The 27,733-nt window shown below is 46.7% G+C and overlaps 1 protein-coding gene across 3 annotated transcripts; it reads left to right on the top strand.

The window, feature by feature from the left end:
- Nucleotides 1–1,248: 1,248 nt before the first annotated feature.
- On the top strand, nt 1,249–26,633 carry PIGA (phosphatidylinositol glycan anchor biosynthesis class A). 3 transcript variants are annotated; one of them, XM_028732135.2, is made up of 7 exons: nt 1,253–1,497; nt 14,766–15,546; nt 17,365–17,497; nt 20,358–20,490; nt 23,906–24,112; nt 24,886–25,145; nt 25,761–26,633. In XM_028732135.2, the coding sequence occupies exons 2-6, from the start codon at nt 14,829–14,831 to the stop codon at nt 25,141–25,143; spliced, it is 1,449 nt and encodes a 482-aa protein (XP_028587968.1). In that variant the 5' UTR covers nt 1,253–1,497; nt 14,766–14,828; the 3' UTR covers nt 25,144–25,145; nt 25,761–26,633. The 3 variants fall into 3 exon arrangements, with proteins under 3 accessions (XP_028587969.2, XP_028587968.1, XP_028587967.1); XM_028732136.2 differs by lacking the exon at nt 24,886–25,145 and having other exon boundaries at nt 1,249–1,497; XM_028732134.2 differs by having other exon boundaries at nt 1,254–1,497; nt 24,886–26,633.
- The last annotated feature ends 1,100 nt before the right edge of the window (nt 26,634–27,733 follow it).

Genomic DNA, 27,733 nt, shown 5'->3' with positions numbered 1-27,733 from the left:
TGATGGAAAGCTCTGAAAACATATAAGGAATAGTTTTAACAGCACAATCCTAACCATGTCTACTCAGAATTTAATAGGACTTATCAACAATATTAAGGAGCATGAAGGCTGGAGGGCATTGAGAAAGTGGCATGTTGGAGTCATGTCACTTCCATTTCTCTGTGTACTTTTCACTCTCTCCCCACCCATTGCAGACATGTGACTCCCAGCAGCTTGTCCGTGAGGAAAAGTGTTCCCTCATTCCTGATATGTAGGAACACATACTCCAGCACTGACAGAGATGTAGACGATAATAAAGTGAATGGAAATATGTTAGACAAAGTTCGCTTTGCTAACCCAAGGCACCCAAGACTAAAAATGATGCTGTCTAGTCTGCACTTGTGCAACATCACCCATAAGTTCGGTTTCAAGTCCAATATGATGGGAAAGCTTATGCTTTGCATTCACGTTCCCCAGGGTGCCGTCCAGCACCTTGAGAATGTGCTTCCAGTTGGAGCAGGCCACCTTGGACACGTAGCAGTACGGGAAGCAGTGCTTGTCATTCACCAGGAGGTGCTTGAGTGCCATCCGTTGCTGCCGAGAGCTCCCACATGCGAGGTGCATCTGCTTGACAGCACGCAGAATGGATGGTCCGGTTGCAGATGCCACGCAGAACCTGCACAGCCATGTCCTCCACCCTGGCGCTGCCACCACGCCTAGCCTGTGTAATAATAAAATTTAAGGTCATATAGATCAACACAGGAAGACTGACCTGAAACCATTTTGACTCCCAAGCTGACAAAATGTTTTTTCTGCAAGGAGGGAGGCTGTCAGGGAGCCCACCCATTGACTCAGGAATTGAGTAATCACCATTTCAAAGGGTGACAGACTACCAGGAAAGGCAATCAGATAAGGCATTATCAGATAACCTGGCAGACAGGAAAAACAACATTCAAATTTCTGTTGTGGACCACCTTTACTGTGATGTAGGTATGTTTGTGGGGGATGGTCTTGGGTTACACCCCTTCTGTGATGTATGTATGGAGGGGTGGTCTTGAGCTCTAGGGCAGGGAATTTAAAGATCAATAAAGATCAGGCTCACTAGATGCGGCCACGTGAACGCAGGCAGGCAGGCAGGCAGGCAGGCAGGCAGGGAAACGGCGGCCTGCTCGGAGGCGTCTCCTCGAGGCCCTTCTAGGGAGGCGGAGCGGAAGGGAGGGAGGCGCCGGAGACGTCAACGCGCAGTCCAGCGTCGCTTCCTCGAGAAATCGCTGCGAGCGCCCGCATTGGCTTTCGTTGCACCACGTGCTCCGGGCGCTGCCCTTCCATTGGACGCTTTCTCTCGCCCTCCGAAGGCGGCGTGTGGGCAAAGCGGTGCGTGGGTCTCGGCGCCTGCTGTTGCTCCGAGAAGGGCAAGAGCCGCCTCCTGCCGCGAGGGTCCCCGAGGAGCGGCGGCCGAAGGAGCAGCCGGGCGCCGGGAGAAGTGCCGCTCCAGTCCCTCGCTCGCGCGGGCGCCAGGTGAGCCTCAGGCCCCGCGGGGCCTCCGCCCGCCGAGAGGCCTCCTCCCCCCGCGCCCCTTCTCCCACGAGGGGACTCGAGGCGCCGCTCTGGCCCGTCAGCCTCTCAGGAGTGGGCCGCCTCCCTCCCCGGGGCTTTGCCTGCTGTTGGTCGCCTGGAAGCCTCCTTGGGTCGCCTTGGGCAGGTGTCATAGGGAATAATCACCCCATGAGGCCCCGTTTCTCTGAAATGCTCCCGCTCCGGTGCCTGCGGGGATCCGTGCCCTTGGAGCATCCCTGTGCTGAGCTTGGCTTTCCTGGTGCTGTAGTCCAAAGTCTTGCAGAAATGCAGCTCCCAGTGGCAGCACCAGTGCTAGTGAGGTTACAGGGAGCCAGGCAGAGAGCCGTCTCAGTAGTGGCGCCCGCCCTGTGGAGCAGCCTCCCCTCAGACGTCGAGGAAATAAACAGCTACCTGACTTTTAGAAGACATCTGAAGGCAGCCCTGTATAGCGAAGTTGTTAATGGTTGAAGTTTTTAATATTCTATTGAGTTCTGCCCAGAGTGGCTGGGGAAACCCGGCACGATGGGCGGGATATAAATAAATAATAATAATAATTCAGAAAAGCTAGGAGAAATGGCACCCTCAACCTAGGTTTCAGTCACCACAACAATACATACAGGCACATTTTTTTTTAGACAATTACTAAACCAAATGAGGATAAGATGGGGGATTTAGCTGAAGATGGAATTGTTACGGAAAATCCGGGTGCGTATTTACCCTGCCACCCGGCCACTCGGACCAAGTCCGTGGATCCTAGCGGGAAAAGGAAGCTCAGCCGGACGCAGGAGCAAATGCGAAGATCCAAGTTTATTGCGCAACAGGTTCAAGGCGAGATTGAACCCCGAGAATGGGGCGACCTAAACTTTTAAAAGTTCCCTCCACATCCCAGGGTACAGTGCGTGAAAACGTCATGAATACATTATGGGAGGGTTGGGTTTCAGAAATTACATCACGAATATTTTACACACGTCATGAATATATTTGCAGAGAGGTGGGGTTACACTGATTAGCATTTGAGACAAGGAAGGGAAAATGTGCAGAGTGAGGGATATACATAAGTAAACATCTCTTGAGTACCGGTGGTGGTTGGACAAAAGGACAGTGATATGCATCGTCTGCCACCTGGTATTGCCCGGAGGAAGGGTTTGGCAGAACGATCGGACAGGATTATGAAGTTCCTGTGTACGTGCCCTGCCGCTTCGGGGATTATGGAGGCCAGGATGTCATCATGGAGTCCAAGGGGAGCTGAGTTGAATGACACCAAAAGCAAGGAAATCGGAATTATGGTTGATTTTATATGATTTTTGAAAGGTTCTGATGGTTTCCAACCTATTCCGTAGTCTCGGTCAAGTCAGAACTAAAGTGGATACATTGTAGCAGGTTTTGACAGGTTTACGAGCAAAACGGATACATTGTAACAGGTTTTGATTGGATTAGGAGGTCAGAAGTTTCGGTTCCATTGTTCTCGCTGCGGGGGGGGTGGGCCGTCAGTAGCTTGTCAACAGGTTTAATGAGGCGTGCAAGAGCTCGCTGAGCTGCCTGAGCTAGTTCTTGCAGGATGAATGCACGGTTGTGATTGGCTAAGGCGCAGCCCGTTTTTATGAATGGGGATACCTTATGAGAAATAGAGAGGAGAAAGGCAATAGAAAAGATGGGGCTTATTTTCGCCCGCGTGGAGAAACAAAGAGAGCCTTTTACAAAGAGAGCCTTTTATTTACAAGGCAAGACGGGGGTATAGTGTGGTGCTTGTGCAACGGTGTGGGGTTTGAGGGTTCGAGGCCAGGCTGGTCATTCCCTCGAGTCCCTCCAGGAAGCGTTAGGGAAGAATGGGTACCCCCCCCCTTTGGTCTTCCGTATCAGTCCCCCATTCGGAGATAGATTTGCATGGAAGTTCTGTAAGAACTTGCAAATCCTTTCTCCGCACACTATACCCCGGTGATTTCATACTCCCCTTCCCCCAGATGCCTCATTTGCACGTATTCGGGGAAGGTCGGGATATCGTGGGAGCGGGAATAGGCTCGAAAAGTCATAGGAGTGGCCTGCATAGGTAGGCGTAGGAGAGAGCAGCAAGGAGAGGCACAGTGTATAGCACAGCAGAGTACGGAGATGCAGAAGAGAATGGTAAGGATCGTTAAGAACACAACTTTGAGCAATTGCCGGAGCCATCCCATCTTAGGCAACCATCCCCACAAGTCTACATCGGACAGTCCCTCATGCTGGACATCTTGTAGTCTCCCAGCCAGCTCATGGATATTGTTCAAATGTCCGGTTATGTTTAAGGTCTGGTCTGTCACATAGGTACAGCACTCGGTGCCTATTAAGGCGCAGGTGCCTCCCTGGCTAGACAGGAGGAAATCTGTCGCAATCCTCGTCTGCAGGCTCAGTTGTCTTACCTCAGATAATTCTGACATGAGAGAGTCCGTGATCTGGGTTGCCTCCTGCATGAATTTCAGGAGAATGTCGGTAAGTCGGAGAATATCCACATGATTTGATCCAGCACCATAAGCAGGGAAAAGTGAGCGGCCAACGGTCTCTCCATTTGCAGCAACATCTGACAGGTCTGACAGGTCCTTTTGTTCTCTTTTGTTCCGCTGTCTTCCAGGGGGTAGGTGAGGGGTTATTCTAATTCCGGGTACGATGTAGCCAATGAAGCAGGATCCGGACATGTGTGGGCTCACCCACGTATAAGCGCGGTGCCCACACACCCAGAACAAGCCGCTTAGGTAAGATTCCATTCTGCCGGAGGCAAAGGTTTGCAGCAGCATGGTGTCTGTGGGTTGTGGTTTCCAGTCCGAGGGGTGTCCGACAGCAGTGGCCCAGGCGACGGTGAGGTTAGGGAAGGTCCGGGAATCCCTTGTATTGGAGACGGTGACCGGTCCGGTTGGTAAGATTTCAAGGGTGGTTGGGCACGTACTAGATCCGATGAAGGTTCCTTCGCCTGAGAAGCTGCGGCAAAGGGGTCCTTTTGTAGGGCCGGTGAGATAGAGGTATTGATGTGTCAAGTTGAGCGCAGTTAAGTTCCAGGAAGTAACGTTTCCGGAGCGGAACTGTTCCAGGGTCACTGGCACTGGAACCAATGGAAGGCTCTGTTGGAGATGGCTGGGCGCGTGTGCGCAAATCCAGCAGTCCGGGTAAGGTGCCTCCTTGGCCACCTGGCTGAGTAGCTTCATATAGGAATTTTGCTCCCAGGACGACAGGAGGTCTTCTCCCGGAAGTGCGGGATCAGCGCCGACTTGTCGGGGTGCCGTACCGACCGGGTGGAGTGGGTCGGTGGTGTTCAATAGTCGCCTATCCCTGGCGATGCCGCCGCACCTCAGGGGCCCAACGTGGTCCCAAGAGGGGGAGCGCGAAGGGTGTATTGTGAGGTGCCAGCCTTCAAGATACTCAGCACCTTTCCACTCATGGGTGATCCCTAGATCCCATAAGCAGCAGAACCGTCGCAGGCAGAGTCCTTGGAGTTGAGGTTTACGAGTTTCTGGGGTAGAGAAGAGACACTGGAACCCGAAAATCAGGTTTCCAGAGGGGTGGTTTAAGTCCGTGTAGGCATGAGAGGCCCCTCCTGTCCTGACCTCGGTCCAGTTTGGGTTTCGTGTGATTTCACCTTTCTCGTAAAGAAGATAAGTGCCATTTTGGCAGGTCAGCCGGTATGCAGAGTGGTCAAGGGTGAGGGTTGCGGACCCGATCCGATGTAAGTCTTTGTCTCGGACGAAAAGCTCCCAGTGTTCATCCCCAACGAGTCGGGGTACCAGGGAGTGGCGGAGGAGAATTCGAGACTCAGGGAGGCAGAAATCAAAGTCCCCCATTCGGTCAGGGTTAGACCTCCCCGTCTCGACCTCATGGTAATCCAGGAAGTGATAGTCCGTTTGCAATCCTGCGCAGTGGTCCGATAAGGTAACTGGGACCCGGGGCAGGGTAGCGAGAAGAAATGCGATATGGAGAAAGCCCATTGTTTGGTGATGTGGAGAAGTCACGGGGTGGGGTCTTGAGGGGAAGCGTAGCCGTGAAGTGAAGCGGGCGGACGAACTGTCAAGCGGAGTTGCCAAGGAGCTGTCAAAGGAGCTGTCAGCGGAGCTGTCAAACGGAGCTGTCAAATGAGCTGTCAAATGAGCTGTCAGACGGAGCTGTCAAACGGAGTTGTCAGATGAGCTGTCAAATGAGCTGTCAGACGGAGCTGTCAAGCGGAGCTGTCAAACGCGTCTGAAGCGTAGCTTGATGTCGTTGGTGTCCGGGATGATTTCCGACGTCCAGTTCGAAGTCGCGGTGTCCGGTCCGGTCTGTCGAGCCCGATCTTGGCCCCGATCCGCAGGTCCGGTCTGTTGAGCCCGACCTTGGCCCCGATCCACAGGTCCGGTCTGTTGAGCCCGATCGTGGCCCCGATCCACAGGTCCGGTCCGTTGAGCCCGATCGTGGCCCCGATCCACAGGTCCGGTTTGTTGCTCGTCGCCGTCAACGTATGAGGCCGGCGGTACAGGTGGGGTTGAAAAGGTGAAGTCCTCACCGTTGTCGTCTTCGGTCTCCTGAGGAGGTGGGGAGGACTTGCACCTAGTGTGATGTAACCAAGAATTCTTCTCACCTATCTTCACGGCGGTTGGCGAAGTCAGGAGCACTTGGTAGGGGCCTTCCCACGTGGGTTGAAGAGGTTCCTTCTGGTAGACCTTGACGAGGATCCAGTCCCCAGGGTGGAAGGAGTGGGCGTGGACGTCGATGGGAAGGTTCTGTCCCTCGATGGCCGCGTAGTGGTGAAGACGCTGTAGGTGTGTCTGGAGCTGAATAATATAATTAGTAAGTTCTGCTTCTCCCAGTTCAAGTTCAGAGAGTGGGAATTTGGTGTGGTAGATGGGAGGAGGCCTCCCAAACAAAAGTTCAAATGGGGAGAGTTTCAAGCGTTCGGTTGGGGCACAGCGTATATTGTGGAGAACTAAGGGCAATGCATTCACCCATTTTAGTCCTGTGAGTTTGCAGAGTTTTCCTAACTGAGTCTTTATCTCCTGGTTCATGCGTTCTACTTGGCCAGAGGATTGTGGGTGATATGGTGTGTGGAGGTCCCATTTAATTCGGAGGGCTTTGGCTATTAATTGCACCACTTCGGCAGTGAAGTGAGTTCCCCGGTCACTGTCTAGGCGACGGGGTATGCCGTATCGAGGAATAATGTCCTGTAGGAGGGCCCTAGCAACTACGGACGCAGTGGCGGCCCGACAAGGGAATCCCTCCACCCACGAGGAAAATTGGTCGACTACAATCAAAGCATGTTTAAAGCCTTGGCATTGAGGTAAATCTATGAAATCAAGCTGCAAGTTCTCGAAGGGGACAAAGGCCCAGGGTCTAGCTCCTGGCGGTCTTCTGGGTTCCCGCTTGGGGTTGAAGCGGTGACAGGTAATGCAGTTCTTTGAAGCTGCCGCCGCTGCTGCAGCTATCCCTGGTGCATACCAAGACCTGATGACATATTCCATTAATCTCCCCTTTCCCCAGTGTGTACGCTGATGAATAATCCTCACTAGTTTTGGAGTCCAGGCCTTTGGAAGGACGGTTCTTCCATCGGGGAGGACCCAGATGCCCTGATCGTGGGTGGCGCCTATCGATTCCCACATAGCCTTTTCCTCTTCAGAGGCGGAGTTGTACATTTCTGTAGGGTCTAGTTCCGCTGGTAGCTGTAAGGCTTGAAACTCGGATTCATTGTTTGGGTTGCGTAAGGCGGCTATTTGTGCGGCTTTATCAGCTCGCCTATTTCCTTTGGAGACGGAGTCTCTACCCCTAGTATGGGCTTTACAGTGGACAACGGCTATGGCGGCAGGTAGGTGTATCGCTGTGAGAAGTCGCTCTACTAGGGCGGCGTGCGAGATTTGAGATCCGGCGGCCGTAAGGAAACCCCTCTGGAGCCAAATTTGGCCGGTGGTGTGTACTAGGCCGAAACAGTATTTGCTGTCCGTATAAATAGTTACCCGTTTTCCTTCACCAATCTCGCAGGCACGCACTAACGCGATTAGCTCGGCGGCTTGGGCACTATACTGGGAGTTGATGGGGTTTGACTCTAGCACTTCGAAGTCGGAGACCACTGCATACCCTGTCTTCCTAACCCCGTCGATTACTTTGGAGCTGCCATCAGTATATAGTATCAGGTCCGGGTTCTCCAAAGGGAGATGGTCTAAGTCTTCCCGGGGTTTTTCAGCTTGCCTGACTATGGTGGTACAGTCATGGTGTGGGGTACCATCGTCGGGAAGGGGTAGGAGGGTAGCAGGGTTTAGCGAGTTGACGCGTTTAATGGTGACGTTTGTCGGGGTTAATAGAAGGGCTTCATACCGGTTGAGGCGGGAGTTTGAGAAATGATGGCACCCTTTCAAGGTCAAGAGTGTTGAGACCGAATGAGGTACATGAAGGGTGATTTCATGGCCGAGGACTGTTTCCTGAGCCTTTTCGAGGAGAACAGCCGCGGCTGCAATTGCTCTCAGGCAACTGACAGCCCCCTTTGCGGTGTTGTCAAGTTGCAGGCTGTAGTACGCTACTGGCCTCTCTTGATCCCGGAAGGGTTGGGTTAGGACTCCGGAGGCTACCCCCATTTGTTCGTGGATGAATAAGTTAAAGGGGATCCGGTAGTCCGGTAGTCCTAAGGCAGGAGCGGATCTGAGTTCCCGTTTCAGACGTTCAAAGGAACTATAGGCCTCATCTTCCCAGACCAGGGTGTCTGGGTGGTCCTGGCGCGTCATGAGAGTTAAGGGCTTTGTTATCTCGCTGTAGCCAGCGATCCATGCCCGGCAGAAGCCGGCCATGCCCAGGAAGCCGCGTAACTGTCGTTTTGTCTTTGGGAGGGGAATTTTAGTGACTGCTTCAATTCTGTCGGTTGCTAGGCTCCGGGTCCCGACTCCCAAAATGTGACCCAAATATTTGACTTCCTGTTTGCAATATTGAAGTTTCTTTGGGGACACTTTATGTCCCTTCCTGGCTAATTCAGTTAGGAGGTGTTTGGTATCTATCTTACAAGCTTCTTCACTAGTGGAGCATAATAAAATATCATCAACGTAGAGAAGCAAAACGGAGCTGGCCGGTAAGTGAACATCCTCTAAATCCTGGTGTAGCACGGCTGAGAAAATTGCGGGTGACTCGACATAGCCTTGGGGCAGTCTGGTCCACGTGAGTTGCCCGGGTCCCCAGGTAAATGCAAAGAGGAATTGGCTTGTTGGATCCAGCGGTATACTAAAGAATGCGGAGCACAGATCCGCCGCGGAGTACCAGGTTGTACCCGGTGGAATAGCGTTTAGGAGGGAGTTCGGGTTACCCACTACAGGGTGTCGGGGTATTACGAATTGATTCACCAGTCTCAAGTCTTGCACGAATCGGTACCGTATGGGTGCCCCTTCCTTGGCGGGTTTCTTGACCGGGAGAACTGGGGTATTACAGGGTGAAGCGCAGGGGACTAGGATCCCCTTCTCAAGGAAGTCCTCGATCATGGGTGTTAGTCCTTCAATGGCTTCTTTGGGTAGTGGGTATTGCTTGGTGCATGGGAAGGGTAAGTCAGTTCGGTAGGTGATTTTTACCGGGGTGGCGGAGAGTAGGAGCCCGACCGAGGTTGATTCGGTTCCCCATAGGGAGGAGGGGAGTTCGTTCTCCAAATCCAAAGGGATTTCGGGGAACTGTCGGTCCGTTTTAGCTTCTTCAACGATACCTTGAAATGCGGGAATGGAATCCCCGGGCATATGTAGGTAAATACCATCTGAGGAGCATTTTATGGTGGCATTAAGCTTGCAGAGGAGGTCCCTCCCTAAAAGGTTAACAGGGCTGCTTGTTAGAAGGAAGGTGTGCTCTGCTAGTAATGGTCCGAGAGTAACTCTGGCCGGTCGCGAGAGTGGGCAGGTGCGGGGTATCCCATCCAGTCCCATTACTTTCTTGGTCACTGTCCCCGGTTCTAAGTGGCTGTCGGTTAGGGTCGAATAAGTTGCCCCCGTGTCCAGTAAACATTGATAGGGGTGGCCGTCAACTTCAATAGTGCAGACTGGGTCCTCAGGCGACATCGCGAGGACAGGGCAGATGGTTTGGGTCTGACTGGGATCCCCTTTTAATTGTCAATAGGTGTCGTGGTCGTCAGGTGGTGGTTGATTTGGAGGGTGCAAGGGAGGACAAACATTCGCCCAAGGGTGGGTAGGCTGATCTATGGCCGGCATCTGGGTCCGGGGTCCAGGTTGGGGTCGGGTTTGAGTTTGAGGTGTGGGGTTTGAAGCCGGTGGTGGGGTATAAGCCGCAGTGTGGTGGTTGATGTAGCCTGGAGTTGCGTTGGTTTGCGGTGGGAAAGGGGGGTGGGTGTTCCGGACAGGGAAAGGCTTGGGTTCCTGTCCCCCGTAAGATGGCGTGTTCAGGTACGGGCAGAATCTTTTTATGTGTCCCTCTTCCTGGCAGTAGTAGCATCCGCCTGTTCCCGGCCCCCATGGTCTATAAGGGTTCGGGGGCCCTCCTCCCCGGATCCCCTTTCCCCGAGGGAGTCCTCTGCCTCGGCTGGGGCCATAGGTAGTTTCCATGCTTAAGGCTAGTATCTGTTCAGCCTCGGGTTTTGTTTCTTTCTTCTTTCTTTCGTCTCGGGAGTTGTAAACAGATTTTGCGATGGACAAGATCTCGCTTATGCTCTTTCCATCATATCCGATTTGGAGATTCAGAGCTTTCCTGATATCTGGGCAAGCCTGGTCTTTAAAGAAGCCTTTAACGATTACTTCATGCTGTGGGTTTCCGGGGTCTATTCCCCCCCAAGTCTTTATGGCAGAGACCAATCTGGTGTAATAGTCGGACGGGTGTTCACTCGGTCCCTGCATGACCGCCTGGACTTTTGTCCAATTAACGGTGCGTTGCCCGGCGGCCTTTACGCCGTCCAAAATAGCCTTCTTAAATAAGTTTAAGCACCAAATTCCGTTGGTGGTGTTGTAATCCCATGCCGGTTCCACCCTGAGGCATTGCGCTGTGAGCGCCTCCAGTCCCTGGGGCCGCCCTCTTTGGTAGTCGGGTTGTTCTATGGCCTCTCCGGCTTTAGCTAAGATGTCTGCTTTCTCCGCCTCGTTGAAGAGGGCATTCAGCAGGACGTGAACATCTGGCCAGGTGGGATTGTGGGTGGAGAAGATAGCGCTGACCTGGCGATGGCATTTGTCCGGGTCGTCCCTCAACGAGGGCATTTGGTTCGACCAGGTCACCAGATCTGAGGTATAAAAAGGTTGGTGTGTATAGACCATCCGCGGGGGCCCATTCGGTGCGAGAGGAGGGATGGGCAAGGCCCTTAAGGGCATCTGAACCGCGGTGGAACTCACGGTAGAGCTTACTTGGTCTGGAGTCCCGGGGGTCTCTTTGTCGTTGCCCGGGGTTCCCGTTGCGGAGCCGCAAGGTTCCGTGGGAGTAGATTTATTCCCGGTTCGGGTAGGTTCCTCAATGGGATAGTGGAGCGTGGAGGAGGGGTTTTTTGTTTTAGCTTGGCCGGAGTTTTTCCCGTGTTTGGTGCCCCCTTTGTCCCTCCTTGCTTGTAGTCGGGTGACCCTTTGACTTTCCGCGCCTTGGGTCTCGTCCTCCCCCGTTTCCTCCCCACTGCTAGAGCTGCTGTTACTGGGTGTTGGTGCTCGTGGCGGTGGCCCTTGGTAATAGAAGGGCACTAGGGTCTGTTGTATGTCATCATCTTCGTAAGGGGGGGGCATCGGCTGTCGGCCGGGGTTTAGTATAGGTAGTTGGTAAGAAGTTATTCCCTTTGGGGCTTGGAGCATTTTCCTTACTGCCTCAAAGGTAGCCAGATATTCCAACTGGCGGGGTTTTTCTTCCATCAATACTTTCCTCAAGTAACTCAAGCGTTCTTCATTAAACGAACCTCCCGCTGGCCATCTCAGTTCGGGCTTGGTGGAAGCAGTACTTGCGGGCCAGGTTTCGGAGCAGAGGTCCTCTAATTTTTCTTTAGACAATAACTTGTGACCAGGAATCGACTTCCAATATGCGATGACAAATTGGAGAGGGGAGTCGGGATCCTTCCGAGAACAGGATGGCTTTCTTGAAGCCTTCCTGCCAGAGTGAGCCCGCTCGTGCTTGGAAGCCTGGGTACCCATAATATATTTCACGCGTGTCTAGACAGAAAGAGGAGAGAGGAAGCGGTAGGTAAGGGTTTGTGGGTCTGAGGTCGCTCAACAAAGGACCCTAAGGGAGCTTTAGGGGGGAAAGTATCTAGTCGCTTGGCAACTTCCTAGGGAGATTTTAAAGAGCTCTAGCTATCCGGTATTTCCTTCCTTCCCTTTTCCTTAACCATTTACCAGGGGTCTCCTTTCCACTCTGCCGTTCCCGCTCAATTCCTCATGAGCTATTTCCCTCCTGGCAACCTCCTACCTATCGTCAAACTTCTCAGGAAAAGGGGCCCTACTGAACGCCCGCGCCGTGCGGTGCCAGATCGGGTGATCCCTGGATAGAGTTCCGGGTCGAAGATCCCCCTTGCTTTCGGAAGCGGGCTTACAATACACGTGGTATGTAGCTCGACCGGTGCGGCTGGGATTGGGATAGAAAGCAAGACCACTTCCTGCCCCCTAGAAAGGACGCTCGGGAAGATCGGAAAGAGAGCTCCAACCCCTTGCTTTCAACTGGGATGCCCGTTGCGGAGAGTCGGCTATCTTTCAAGTCGGGTCTCTCCGTCTTACCCTTCGGGCTCCCAATTGGTGCGGCTGGCCGGAGAGTTTAGGCAAAGAGATAGAGCTCAGAACCCCCTTTCGGGTCGAGCGGTGGTCCACGGTCTCTCTCACTGACTGGACCAAGAGAAAGGTAAGAAGGTACGATAGAGAGGAGGGCAGAGAATTCGGTTGCCAGGAGACTTCCACCCCTTTCCCACCAGTGCACTGGATTTTCTATACTCACGCGTCTTCCCGTCGATCCGGTCCCTGGACCGATGAATAAGCCGGCTGGATCCCTTTTGCTCCCCGACTGAACTCCTGAGGCTCCTGATTACCGCCCGGGAGGTGGCCGGAGGTCCAAAAGGGTCTTCTCGGGCAAAGTGGCCCGTAGCCGGCTGAAGAGTTCGGGGCCCCCGGTCAGCAACCCGGGAGAACCGCTGGAGCCCCACGTGGGGCGCCAAACTGTTACGGAAAATCCGGGTGCGTATTTACCCTGCCACCCGGCCACTCGGACCAAGTCCGTGGATCCTAGCGGGAAAAGGAAGCTCAGCCGGACGCAGGAGCAAATGCGAAGATCCAAGTTTATTGCGCAACAGGTTCAAGGCGAGATTGAACCCCGAGAATGGGGCGACCTAAACTTTTAAAAGTTCCCTCCACATCCCAGGGTACAGTGCGTGAAAACGTCATGAATACATTATGGGAGGGTTGGGTTTCAGAAATTACATCACGAATATTTTACACACGTCATGAATATATTTGCAGAGAGGTGGGGTTACACTGATTAGCATTTGAGACAAGGAAGGGAAAATGTGCAGAGTGAGGGATATACATAAGTAAACATCTCTTGAGTACCGGTGGTGGTTGGACAAAAGGACAGTGATATGCATCGTCTGCCACCTGGTATTGCCCGGAGGAAGGGTTTGGCAGAACGATCGGACAGGATTATGAAGTTCCTGTGTACGTGCCCTGCCGCTTCGGGGATTATGGAGGCCAGGATGTCATCATGGAGTCCAAGGGGAGCTGAGTTGAATGACACCAAAAGCAAGGAAATCGGAATTATGGTTGATTTTATATGATTTTTGAAAGGTTCTGATGGTTTCCAACCTATTCCGTAGTCTCGGTCAAGTCAGAACTAAAGTGGATACATTGTAGCAGGTTTTGACAGGTTTACGAGCAAAACGGATACATTGTAACAGGTTTTGATTGGATTAGGAGGTCAGAAGTTTCGGTTCCATTGTTCTCGCTGCGGGGGGGGGTGGGCCGTCAGTAGCTTGTCAACAGGTTTAATGAGGCGTGCAAGAGCTCGCTGAGCTGCCTGAGCTAGTTCTTGCAGGATGAATGCACGGTTGTGATTGGCTAAGGCGCAGCCCGTTTTTATGAATGGGGATACCTTATGAGAAATAGAGAGGAGAAAGGCAATAGAAAAGATGGGGCTTATTTTCGCCCGCGTGGAGAAACAAAGAGAGCCTTTTACAAAGAGAGCCTTTTATTTACAAGGCAAGACGGGGGTATAGTGTGGTGCTTGTGCAACGGTGTGGGGTTTGAGGGTTCGAGGCCAGGCTGGTCATTCCCTCGAGTCCCTCCAGGAAGCGTTAGGGAAGAATGGGTACCCCCCCCCCTTTGGTCTTCCGTATCAGAATAAATGCTGTGCACAAAAGACAAGTTATTTTGAAACAAAGAATCAATCAAGTCTCCTTCACTGGAGGTTTTAAAACAGAGGTCGGATGGCTGTTCGTTATGGATGCTTTAGTTGAGATTCCTGCATTGCAAGGGGGTTGGTCTAGATCAGGGGTTGTTCCATCAAGCACTTGTGGGTGGTAAGGAAATTTTACCATCAAGAAATATGCATTAGTGGGCGGTAGGTATAAAAAGGTTGACTATGCATGGCTTGGGGTCATTTCCAACTCTACAATTTTATGATTCTAAGTCGCAAAGCAGGTTCATTCCAGCAAAAGTAAAAACCAAACCTCTTTTACGCAATTAGAGTAGGTAGCTTACCGAAACCTTTATCTTCATAAATTTGTAAAAAAAAAAACTTTGCATAGAGAATTTATGTGGTCCTTTTTGTGGTACTTGGATGGTACAGGTCGTACAGTGAACAAGCACAGTGGGACTTAAGTTTAGGCATGTATGGGACAGTAACACCCATCCCTCGCAAGAGAAAAACAATCCATTTAACTGTGAAAGAGCTTTGTACAACAATGAAAGGGTTTTCTCTTCCTCAGCACATCAAAAGGAGCAAGTGGAAAGGGAACACTTCAGTTAGTAACACTGCTCTCACCCAGCCACAGGAGATTTCGGTTGCAAACCACGTGACTGGAAATCTCAACCATCGCAAGGGGGGCACTCACTCCTGAGTTGCAAAAAGCAACTGACGACTGGTTAATTTTGAACACTGCGTGGGACGCAGATAAATTGCATGATAATGGCTTCCCCCAAAGTCTTTATTCTAACACTGCAATTCTGAACACACTAGCGGCAAGAATAAATGCTATTGAACAGAATGTGGTTTATTTCTGACAGAAGCATGCATAGTATTGTGCTGTACAATGAAGACCTCTGTAAGTGGTGAGGGGTTTTTTTAGCCTTGATGTGTAATGTGTATTTTTTTCTTTGCTCTTTTAGGAAATGGATGGAGCCTTTTCTTCATGTTGAATGTCTACTTTTCAGACTGATTGCTAAACTACTATGGCAGGTCAAAGAGGAAATCACATGCAGTTCCTATCCCCCTTGTCTTCTTCCACGGTGAACTGTCATAAATCTCCATCATGTTCAAGTAAAATTCATAGTATTTGCATGGTGTCCGATTTTTTTTATCCAAACATGGGAGGAGTGGAAAGCCACATCTACCAATTGTCACAGTGCCTAATTGAAAGAGGACACAAAGTTATCATTGTCACTCATGCTTATGAAGACCGTAAAGGCATTCGTTACCTCACCAATGGACTGAAAGTCTATTATTTGCCATTAAGAGTTATGTACAACCAGTCTACTGCAACAACTCTCTTCCATAGCCTGCCTCTGCTCAGGTATATATTTGTACGTGAAAGAGTTACCATTGTCCATGCCCATAGTTCATTTTCTGCTATGGCTCATGATGCCCTGTTCCATGCCAAGACAATGCAACTACGGACAGTTTTTACAGACCATTCCCTTTTTGGATTTGCTGATGTTAGTTCGGTGCTTACAAACAAACTCTTGACTGTATCGCTATGTGATACAAACCACATAATATGTGTTTCTTACACTAGCAAGGAAAATACTGTGTTGAGAGCAGCACTGAATCCTGAAATAGTTTCTGTCATTCCCAATGCCGTTGATCCTACTGACTTCACTCCAGATGTATCTAGAAGGAACAAAAGCACAATAACTGTTGTTGTTGTCAGCAGGCTTGTATATAGAAAAGGTAATGAGATCCAAAATATACGTGGCACTTAATGTTGCTTCTTTCTAATGCTATAGAGTTGATCAGAAATTGCCTTTCTGTTTGTTTCTACCTTTTAAATTTTCTTAAGTTTTGCTGCATGATATTATGGCTGGTTTTATTATTATTTTATTATTTACTAAATTTGTCAGTTGTTTTATCTTACCCAGGGAAGCCCAAAGTGACTTACAACCAAACAAAAAGACAATAAATCCCACACAGATGCATTAAAACAAAGAGAATAGAGAAATACATTAAAAGCATCCCACCCACTTCTAAAAGGTCACAGATAGTTAAAGGCCAAAGACCTGGTTATAGAGGAAAGTTTCTGCCTGGCACCTAAATATTTTAAGACCTGGCAAGTATAAAATCCTGTTTAGATCTGTGACAGACCGCATGCAGTTGCATATGGATTCACATGCTGCTTGGCAGGAATTGCGTGGGGCTGCCAGTTTTAACAAGTGAAACTACAGGTGAGACTGCTGTGATATCGTAGGATCACGATGACCTGAGCAAGAGCTATTGTTGTTGCAGGTAGAGGGCCTAGAAGAACGGTCATAATGCATACAGTTCTCTTCCTCCAAACATGCAAATACATAAAATAAAAAGGAATGTTGTGAGATATAGGGGTGCCTAAACCAAAAACCTAGGATAGACAACAAACTCAGAGCAAAGAGTAATAAAAAGGCATTGGCCCATTAACTATTTCTTTATCTTCAGCACTGGCACCAATGGTTTTTTTTCTGGGATGCTCAGGGATACGCTGTACCGGCACCATTTTTTTTTTTTTTTAGAAGGAAAATACTGACTGGCACAATGTTTTGCCTTTAAAAAACTTGCTGTCATGTAAGTGTCACACTAAGATTGGGGAGCCAGTGTTGAAGTTCTTGCTCTGCCGTGAAGCTCAGCATGACCCTGAGTCACGTCATCTCTCAGCCTGTACTGTTTCACGGGGCTTTTCGTAGTATAAAATGAGGCAAGGGAAAGCCATGCACAGCTCCTTGGAGGAAAGGCAGGATATGACTGCAATTAATTTAGGGGGAATGATTGTGAAAGTGCAGTGTGCTACCTTCCATTCACCAGTACAAGGCATGCTGGTAATCCACCTACACAATATCTAGTGCATTTTCCTTTTGGACTGTTGCCTCTGGGCTAGTAGTTTAGATACTAGTAGAGAATCCATCCCTGCTACCTTTTCTCTGTCAGTGGACTTTATTCCCTGCTGTTCCTGACAGTAGCCATGCCACCTCACGGCTTCCAGTCTTGTGTTACATGGGAGTAAGTTCTTCTGAACACAGAAGGACTTACTTTTGAGGAAACAGAAGTTTTCTAGTGCAACTGCTAGAAGAAAGTAATTGTTCAAGACACTTTATCTTCTTTTTCTCTTAAGTTTTGTTCTGCCTTATATATTCTCCATTAATCCTCCCTGCTTCTGTGGGTAGGACATATGATTGTTGTCTACTTCCCAAAAAGCAGCTTTTGCACAAAGCTTTGCTTGTAGTGTAGCAGATACTTAGAAATCAGGTACCACTGAGATCTCGCAGCAGTAATGAAATTTTTATGGAGTAAGATAGAGTTGAAGTAAATTTGTAAACTTCAGAAATAAACTCTGAATCTGGTCACAGTAAAAAATCAAGGAACCCAATACAGTACACTATAGTTTTTTATTTACAGTTTTGCAATTTTATTAACACAGTTTTTTGTCATTTTCTTTTGATGCTGACGTATGATGGAATGCTTTGTCAGGTAGATAAGTAACAAATCTGAAATACCAACTGCCTCTAAATATTATGTCTTCAGGTATAGATTTGCTTAGTGGTATAATTCCTGAACTTTGTCAGAAGTATCCAGATTTACATTTCTTAGTTGGAGGAGAAGGACCAAAAAGAATTGTATTAGAAGAGGTACGGGAAAGATACCAGCTGCATGACAGGTACTTGCCTTGCTCTTGTTTTAATACTGTTGTGGTGATTGAAGGGTCAAAGGAAGAATTGGGTGAGCATTGGGAGGAAGGTTGCAAGGGGGAGGTGCATATGGCTAATGAAATTTGCATATAATTTCCACCATCCTGCCAGATACTGAGCAGCACTTGGTAGCATGCTGTGATTTTTCTAGAACATTCTTGTTTTGGAAGAGTGCTCTCAATTCTGTCATATTATAAACTTACAAAATTCGTTTAGGTGAGTCACTCTTTTCCATGTATGCAGCTCAGTGCACATGGGGGTGGGGGATGGCACACCAGTCTGATAATCCGCTGTGGATAATCCCCCAAATATGTAAATTTGTAATCTGGAAGGTGTTTGATGGTCAATCAGTATTCAGTTCTTCAAAATCTTTTCAAAATTGCTTTCTTGCTCAGTTTAAATAAGATGCCCAGTTATTTTCTTAAGATACTTGTATTTCTTCTATTCCTTGTTGGTCCACATTGAGCTTCTTCACTGAACTAGCCACTATAGCCCCAAAGTCTTGTTCCTAGTCATTCACCACCAGTCCACATTACATTAGCATATACAGTCAAACTTCGGCTCCCAAACACCCCCATTTTGGAACATTTCGGCTCCCAAAAGACGAAAACCTAGAAGTAACAGTTCGGGTTTTTGAATGTTTTTTAGAACACGGCTTCTGCTTGAGTGCAGGAGGGTCTTGCAGCCAATCAGAAGCCATGCCTCAGTTGTCGAACATTTTGGAAACCAAACGGGCTTCCAGAATGGATTATGTTTGACAACCGAGGTTTGACTTTATGTGAAGTTTGGGTTTATTTATTTTTTTGCCATTTTACTGTCCATTCACCCAGTTTGGAGAAATCCTTCTGGAGCTCTTCACAGTCCCTTTTTGTTTTGTTCAGCTTGAAAAACTTGGTATCATTAGCAAATTTGGCTACCTCCCTGCTCATTCCTAGCCCTTGATCATTTTATGAGCAAGTTAAAAAGCAAATGTCATAACACTGATCCTTGGTGGACTCCCATTTTCTACATCACTCTTTTGAAAGAACTGTCCTTTTATTTCTACAGTCTGCTTCCTGTTTCTTAACAAAATACTGATCTGCAAGAGGACTTCTCCTCTTACCCCGTGAGCCTTTGGTGAGGGGCTTTATCAAAAGTTAGCTCTTTACTTGGCACAAAAGTCTTAATGTTGGCATTCCATGGGGAAGAGTGTTCCATAAGCATAATTGCTCCTTTAGGAGGAAAGGCAGGGTACAAATTTAATAAAATAAAAAATTAAATGAATAAAACAGCAGCTAGTTGCCCATCTCTTTAGGCGAGTGAAAGTGGAAAAGGAAAAATGTATATACGGTCAAACCTCGGTTCCTGAACAGCTCCATTTTGGAATGTTTCAGCTCCCAAACCATTTCGGCTCCCGAATGGTTTTTGAGCGTTTTTCGGAAGCTGAACATTCGATGCGGCTTCCGCTGAATGCAGAAAACTCTTGGAACCAACCAAACTGCGCCTCAGTTTTCGAACATTTTGTTTTGTTTTTAATTATATTTTTATTGGTTTACAAATACAAAAAACAAAATTGTACATTTCAGCTTCTTAATTACATCTTAATTCCATTTTTGACTTCCCTCAATTTGTCTGAGCTTCCTTCATTTTATCACTTTTAACACATTCCTACCCCTTGTTATTAAAACTATTAGATTCAATTCATTATTTTTACTTATTGTTACATTTTCACACCACAGAGCTTCTTTAAAACTTACAAACGTAATCTGATTATCACTTAGTTTTTGCAAATATTGAATAAACTTCTCCCAGTGTTCTGTAAATCTTTGATCTCATCGATTCCAGATCCTTCCTGTCATTCTGTCCAATTCCGCATAGTCCATCATTTTAGTTCTCCATTCTTCTATCGTAGGCAGCTCCTCTTGCTTCCATTTCTGAGCCATCAATATTCTTGCTGCTGTCACTGCATATAAAAACAACTTCTTCTCTTTCTTATTTATCTCATTCCCTGTAATGCCTAGTAAAAATGCTTCTGGTTTCTTAGTAAATGTATATTTCAACATTTTCTTCAATTCATTATAAATCATTTTCCAGAAGCATTTTACTTTCTTACACTCCCACCACATATGAAAGAAAGTACCTTCCTTTTCTTTACATTTCCAACATTTGTTACTTGTCTTATACATTTTTGCTAACTTTACGGGGGTTCTATACCATCGATACATCATTTTCATAACATTTTCTTTTAAAGCAGTACATGCAGTGAATCTTAAAGTTTTCGAACATTTTGGAAGCCGAACGAGCTTCTGGAATAGATTATGTTCGACAACCGAGGTTTGACTGTATTGGCAAAGAGCAATCCTCTAAGTAACCTGGCCCCAATATGTTTAGGGCTTTAAAAATTAATGCCAGGACTTAAAATCAGGCCCAGAAATGACATGGAAACTAGTGCAGATAACGGCATTGCTCTGTTTTGGGCCTGCTAAACTGTCTGCACCATTTTAAAAGTCAGCCTCACAGTACATGACAGCAATCCATTTTGGAGACTATCATAATGGATACCCATCACAAAGTTTTCTCTATGTGGTGTCATTAAATGTTGGCTGAATTATGCCCGTTATGGATTGTATCTGAATGTGTGAACCAATGCCATTTAAAAGCATTGTGGAGCTTGTTTTGATATGCAGTCCAGCCCATCAGTGTCAGTAGTGTAAATAGCTAAGAAAGTTCATAAGCCACAAAATTAGTGATATTGACAAGTGCTTACGTTTGACTGTGATCATACACATGGTTATGAAGACTTTTGCAAAGATTACCTTTAAAAAACTTGTTTTCTCTAATTGCATGCAGAGTCCGTCTCCTGGGAGCTTTAGAACATCAGGATGTTAGAAATGTCTTGGTTCAGGGACACATTTTTCTCAACACTTCTCTCACCGAAGCATTTTGCATGGCAATTGTGGAAGCTGCCAGTTGTGGTTTACAGGTAAAAACAGTTTCCTTGTTTAGACAGACTAGTTGGACATTTTCTTAATAACATAATATACAACTACGCATTAGCAAGCAGACTTTTGAATAACATATCTGACAGAAGTGTCTACACTTATAACTACAAGTTCTTTGGAAATGAAGAATCAGTTTGCATGGGACTTACAACTTGATTGTCAGTTCTCTGTATTCATTACGTAGAATTTTAGCATAACTGGCTTGCATATTTCAGGAATGCAAGGTGTGTTTGAACCTTGATTATTTGTCTTATTCTCATCTTTGATTCAGAAAGCAGCATTTGGACAACTGAAGACTCAATCATTATCCTTAAAAAAATTCATTGGCAGCTTTAAACATTAGATTGCCACATTGTGTATCTAGTGAAGGAGAGATTATTCTACAGTTTAGCAATATAGGAGAAAGAAAAACAATATAAAATGAAAATGTTGAGGTAAAAGATTAAATTAAATCAAATTTTATTTTGGTTCATTTGGAAGAAGATCACTCACTGTTTGGATTAAATTAAAAAAATCATTTTGAGTCTCTGAATGTTCTCAAGTAATTACAGACTTTCATGTTTTCTGACGTGGCTGCTAGATTAAGCTAGGCAGAAAAGAGTGCAAGTCGCAAGCACTGCCGAAACTGACCAGGAGGAATTATAGATCCCTAACTGACTCTTTTTATTCTAGTAATGTTTGGCTGGCATAGACCAAGGAATGGGTGAGGAGCAATCCACCTCATCTATTCATTGGTTCTGCCTGATGCAAGTTGTTGAGATGGTGCTTCTACAGCAAAGGGAAGGAGTTTGGTTTCTCCTCCTTGCCTCTCTCTGAAGCGGCAGGGAGGCTGGAGTCTGAGGTCTCTGGACTCTTTGGTATCCTTCAGCCCTGCAGAACTTTGGGAGAAGCCCTCTCTCTCAGGGGTGTGACTGCTCACAGCTCCAGTGGGATGATGAACCCTGAAAGGTGCATTTCCACCTTTGTCACATAGATCTCAATTTATGATCCACCAGCTATGTATTGTGTCCTGCCAGGTGATTGATAAACCGCCCCTTCAGGCTATTGCAGGAAGACATAAAAAATGTAGCCTCTAGGAACTGCCATGCATATCTGTTGTGCTGCTCAGTTTTGAGGATTCTGCTGTGCTGGCCTTTTCTACTCTAATATTTTCACGTATGTTCATATAAAATTGGCTTAAGAGGTCATAAAGTACACTGATTACTTCATTTGATTAATTCATCTTCATTTGCTTGATTTATTTACATCCAACCTTTACACACACACACACACACACAGTGCTTTTTTCTGGGGGTATGCAGGAGTACGCATACACCTAAACATTTTGTGAATTTTGTACTTTTGTCCATTTGTTTTCCGCGATTTGAACTATAGAATGGTGATTTTCTTGAGTCAAAATGAGAGTACCCCTAAACATTTTTAAAGAAAAAAGCACTCTGTGTGTGTGTGTGTGTGTGTGTGTATACTTTTCAGCATACACTACAATTAAAAAACAACTAATCCAAATAATAAAAAAGAAAAGAAGAAAAGAAGAAACATAAAGGGGGGGGGGATAGAAAGCCATCTTTCAGAGGTGCAGCTTAGCTCTTGGTCCCCACAGAAGGTGGGGGACCCTCCCAGCTCCCACTTGGGAGATCTTCCCTGCCTCTCACGCATGGTCTTTCACCTTCCATCCAACACCTTTTGTGCATACCTTCATTAATCCAGAGTAGAGAAAGCAGGAAATGAAGGTAATAAAAAATAAAAAGAAAGAGAGAAAAAAGAGAAATAAAGATGACTTTCATCTCTTTAATAGAGAATTGCATTCCTTTCTTGTGCTAAAGAAATTATTTTCACTTTTGTAGCACTTCACAAAAAGGACAGAGCATTAAAAGTAATATAAAATAAAGATTATTAAGCACCCTTATCCGTTTATAATCTTTCTTAATCACAAATAATTAAGATATGTTTTTTGTATTATTTTTCTGGCTGTTAGGTAATGTCTCATCTTACGCCAGCAGTCCATTTGTGTTCTAGGTGAAAATTAAGTGGTGGATAGATTCACGTCCGTTGTAATTCATTCCAGTCTCAGAAGTAATTAAAAGAAGGGAGCTTTAGCTGACCTGATGTCCCAAGGACCAACCTTCAGGGCTATTATGCAGGCACAATGGTGATTCCTTGCTCCCAACACGTTCCCTCCATCCAAAAACTTCATCTAGTCCAACCCTTTGCAATGTAGGAATCTTAGCTAAAGCATCCATAACACATGGCCATCCAACCTCTGCTTAAAAACCTCCCAGGAAGGAGAGTCTATCACCTCCTGAGGGAGACCATCCCATTGTTGAACAGCCCTTACTGTCAGCACTGTTTAGTTGAAATCTCCTTTCCTGTAACTTGGAGCCATTGGGAAAACAAGGTTGCTCCATCTTCCATGTGACGGCCCTTGAGATATTTGAAGATGGCTATCATATCCCCTCTCAGTCTCCTCTTTTCCAAGCTAAACATGCCCAATTCCCTCAACCATTCCTCATAAGTCTTGGTTTCCAGACCCTTGGTCATCTTGGTTGCCCTCCTCTGCACATGTTCCAGCTTGTCAACATCCTTCAATTGTGGCACCCAGAATTGGACAGTGTATTCCAAGGCAGACCAAGGCAGACTAGAGTGGGACTACGACTTCCCTTGATCAGGACGTTATACATCTGTTGATGCTGCTGCATCACACGGTTGACTTACATTAAGCTTGTGGTCCTTTAATCTTCCTATCTTCAAAGGTAGAGAGTAATAACAAAGGTTTATGTTTTGCCTATTGTTAATCACAGCATAATTATCTTGTTGTAGTGTCAGCAGTCAATGACTAGCCAGCCAGCTTTTCTCCTGGAAGTCCCACATCCAGTCTATCCTCAAAAAGACTGAAGGAAGCTGATAGCAAAAGTAAAAATATGGATTTATAATGTTAAAACACCACCTTCAATCTAATACAAAAGAGCAAAATTAAAACAGCTTGTCTAATGGATTTGTAAGATATTAGTACTGGTGGAGGGTGTTTGGGCAAGAAGTGACCTGTTTTGACAACGGGGCGGGGGGGGGTGTCAAAGGAGTGAGAAATGGCGCTGAATCAAAGTGTCTCCTTTCTTGAGTAGTTTCCACGGTCATGAGTCTCCCTGTGTAATTTTGGGCCATTCATATACTCTTCATCTGATTTACCTCACAGTGTTGCTATAAGGATAAAAGTTGAGGTAGAAGCTGAGAAGGCCATTTATGCCACCTAGATGGAAGGGCAAGACAACACATTTATTTATACATTTACAGCTGATCATTTGGAGGTGAAACATTCATTACTGTGTTGTATTATTGATATAGTATTTTTGAAACCTAAATTGCCTAATAAGTATAATATAAATTTTCCTGCTATTTTAGGTGGTGAGTACAAGGGTTGGTGGGATTCCTGAGGTGCTGCCAGATAATTTTATAATCTTATGTGAACCTTCCGTGAAATCTCTCTGTAATGGTTTGGAAAAGGCAATTCGTCAACTGAAGTCGGGATCACTTCTGTCTTCAGAAATAATACACAACAACGTTAAAACTTTCTATACTTGGAAGGATGTTGCAAAGAGAACTGAAAAAGTAGGTACACTTCCATATTCTGAGACCCATTATATTTTCCTGGTCTTTGTTTTAGTGTAGGGGGGGAGAACCTGTGGCCCTCCAGGTGTTGCAATGCCCATCAGCCCCCAAAAGCGTGCTCAGTGGTCAGGGATGGTGGCAATGGCAGCCCAGCAGCATCTGAAGGGTCAAAGGTTCAGCAGGGAGGCTTGAGTATTTTTCAGAGTGGAGGGTGAGCAGCTCTACAAATATGTTGTTTTTATGTCATACTTTGTTGTGATATTACGTAACAGAAATGAGTTCTCAAATTCCTTGTGCTGGTAGCATAATTTGCAAGCTTCATTAAAATTGCCTTCACTTGGGCCCTTGTATAACATCTCCTAGTTGTTTCACTATTTAGCTTGTTGGTGTGGAAATCCTTCTAACTAACAGTCTTTATTAGATACTCCTAACTTATTTCCACCAGAAACCTTCACATACATTGTACTCTGTACTGGAGCAACCCTAGTCAGATGAGTAAATTCTCCTCCTCCCCTAGATGCAATGTTATTGAGAATCAAGAGCCTCCCCTTGCAAAACAGTCTGTGGACCTGCTGCTGAGAGAGAGCTGCTGCCTATGGACCTCTTTCTGAGATCTCTCCTAAGCCCCACAAGTGCTTGTGCATATGCAGAAGTACACCCTGTATTGGACTTAGAATATAACCAGCCTTATAAGCAGATGTCTTGCCTATTCGATGATGCAATCTAAACATTGCAGACAACCCTCATGTATCCCCCCCCCCTTTCTTTCTTAGGTGTATGACAGAGTGGCAGGTGAAACTGTATTACCAATGGGCAAACGACTTGACAGACTAATCTCTCACTGTGGCCCAGTGACCGGCTGCATTTTTGCTCTTTTTGCTGTGCTCAGCTTTCTTTTCCTGATCCTCTTGAGGTGGCTGACACCAGATTACCTTATTGATGTTGCAATAAATGCTACAGGAGAAAACGGGGCATGGACTCGACAGTATTTCCCCAATAAAAACAAAAAAGAGAAGACTTCGTTCTGTTAAAGGTGCTAACAAACAGGACTGCATTCTCCGATGGTCTAGCATTGGCTGTTAGATTGACATTTGCCAAGCAATGTTTTTATAAATTATTGGACAGTTTTTCTTGATCTTTGGAAAGAAGATGTTCTACCTCAGATTAGGATAGTCTAAAATGGCTTAGGATAGTTATGCTTGCCAAGACCTGCCACAATAGCTGATCACATTTCTTTCAACCTGAATGATTTTGTCTAAATATGGAGAATCTCATTGTGGCAATTACTGAAAGAAAGACTTGGGTGAATAGGTGGAATTTTACTGCTTTCCCTATTTTTAATATCCTTACCTTCCCCCAAGCCTTAAAGATGAACCTTCTGTTCCAGCGCAAACCAAGTGGCGATCAAAATTGTAACTCTAGATGTCAGGTGTGCTTTTTAAGGGTCAGACACCAATGTGAGACACAGGTCCCATAGAGGAGATTGGACTGAATCTTTCTTTAGGTTTCTTGGGCACTAATGAACAGTATGAAAATAAGCATATTTTAATTTTTTGCATGCTTTCCTGAATATACATTTTAAAATGTGTTCTTTGGAAGAAGTTGCTTCTTGCTGGTGTTACAATTTACTTTTTGTGGTTTTGTTCAGACACATCTGGAAACTGCTTTCATGCTGCACGGATAAGCCCAAGAGAGCCTCCCTATCTCCAGGGTGCAACAAGGAGAAGGTTGGAAGCTTCTGCTTTTATGTTAAAAAAAAAAAAAACAAAAAAAAAACAAAACACACAACCCAAAACCTATGGTTCCCCTTTATGGATAAACCTGGGGGATTGTTATTCTGAGTTATTCAAACCATAGTTTGTTGAAATAAACCAGGATCAACCATGGTTTCAGATCCTGGTTTGTTAACTAGTGCAATTCTATCCAGCTCTGAGAAATCGAAATGGTTTACTCCCAAATCCGTTTGCATAGTATTATAAAATATGGCAGAAATAAGCCATTGTTCCCTAAATTCATTAATTACAGGGAACTGTGGTTTGCTTTAAAGTAGAATTGGAACCTTCCAATTTCTTCATCATGCACCTGGCTTCCCAGTTTATCTGAACTGTCCCTATGTTTTGGCTATTTTTTTATTTTTAACATCCCATTACAATATTGATATGACAGTCAACACTGTTCTCTGTGCTTTGGGGTCTTGGTGTTTAATTTGTCTCACTGTGGCTCCTAGCTGCCTCCTACTTTAAGGGTAGCAGGCAGACACCACTGGAAGAAGTCCCTACAGGGACTGAATATGAGTAAAATGCAAATCAGGTTAGAACCTAGTTGCTTAGTATTTTTAAGGGTGGCTCTTTTTCTTGGCTGTGAAAGTATGAATGCAAAATTAAGAGATCATGTATGAATAATGATTACTGCATGTGCTGGATATGTGCTTCTGGAGGAGGGACTGTATGGATGTTGTAAGGTACAAGTGCCGAGGTTTATAATTAATTAATTAATTAATTTTAAGCTCCTGTTTATTGTCCATGCGTCTCTTCTGCCACCTTCTTCAGCTTAAAGCCACGTTCCTGTGCATCCTTATTGGGGAATAAAAGGTAAAAGACCCCTGGACGGTTAAGTCCAGTCAAAGGCGACTATGGGGTAGGACACTGTGATGGGATGATGAGCTGCTTGTGCGTAAAATCGTAGTCCCTCAGAGTTTGTTCAAGCCCACAAACTTCTGTCTGTGACAGAGCCCCTCAGACATGGCTGCTCTAGTCACTTGCAGATTCCGACAGTGGTTGCTTTCGGAATCGTTTCCAGCATAAAAGCTCCTTAACGGAAACACGTCTTCTGGACTCACGGCGTGACAGTTTCCGGCGAGGAGTGGGTCTCCCTATGGGAGCTTCAGATACCTCCCCACTGTTCTCGCTGGACGTGTCCCTGAGCCCTCCCTCCTGCTCGCTTTCCCTCAGAGATCCACCTCTCCCCCTGCTGGTTCCTGCTTCAGCTGCTGAGTCTCTCCCAGCCTGCGTGAGCCCCTCCACCAGAGACCCACCTCTCCCCCTGCTGGTTCCTGCTTCAGCTGCTGAGTCTCTCCCAGCCTGCGTGAGCCCTTCCACCACCGGTTCCTCCGATGGCAGTTCCCTGACAGACACACATCTCGCTTTCAGGCTGAGGGAGCTGGCGTTTGTCCACAGACAGCTTTCCAGGTCATGTGGCCAGCAGGACTAAACTGCTAGGTTGGTGCAACAGAACACCGTGATGGAAGCCAGAGTGCATGGAAATGCCGCAGCGGTACCTATTTGTCTACTTGCATGGTATGCTTTCGAACTGCTAGGTTGGCAGGAGCTGGGACAGAGCAACAGGAGCTCACCCCGTTGCGGGGATTCGAATAGCCAACCATCGATCAGCAAGCCCAAGAGGCTCAGCGCCACCCGTGTCTCTCTGCCAACTTAGCAGTTTGAAAGCATGCCAATGCAAGTAGATAAATAGGTACCGCTTCGGCAGGAAGGTAAACGGCATTTCTGTGCGCTAGCCATCTGTTGACAAACGCCAGCTCCCTCGGCCTGAAAGCAAGATGAGCGCCACACCCTCAGAGTCGTCTGCGACTGGACTTAACTGTTCAGGGGTCCTTTACCTTTA

Source organism: Podarcis muralis, chromosome 5 (assembly GCF_964188315.1).
Source record: "Podarcis muralis chromosome 5, rPodMur119.hap1.1, whole genome shotgun sequence".
In the NCBI taxonomy this organism is placed as follows: Eukaryota; Metazoa; Chordata; class Lepidosauria; order Squamata; family Lacertidae; genus Podarcis; species Podarcis muralis.
Note: the sequence above shows the minus strand (reverse complement) of the source record. Positions and strands in the feature narration are given on the sequence as shown.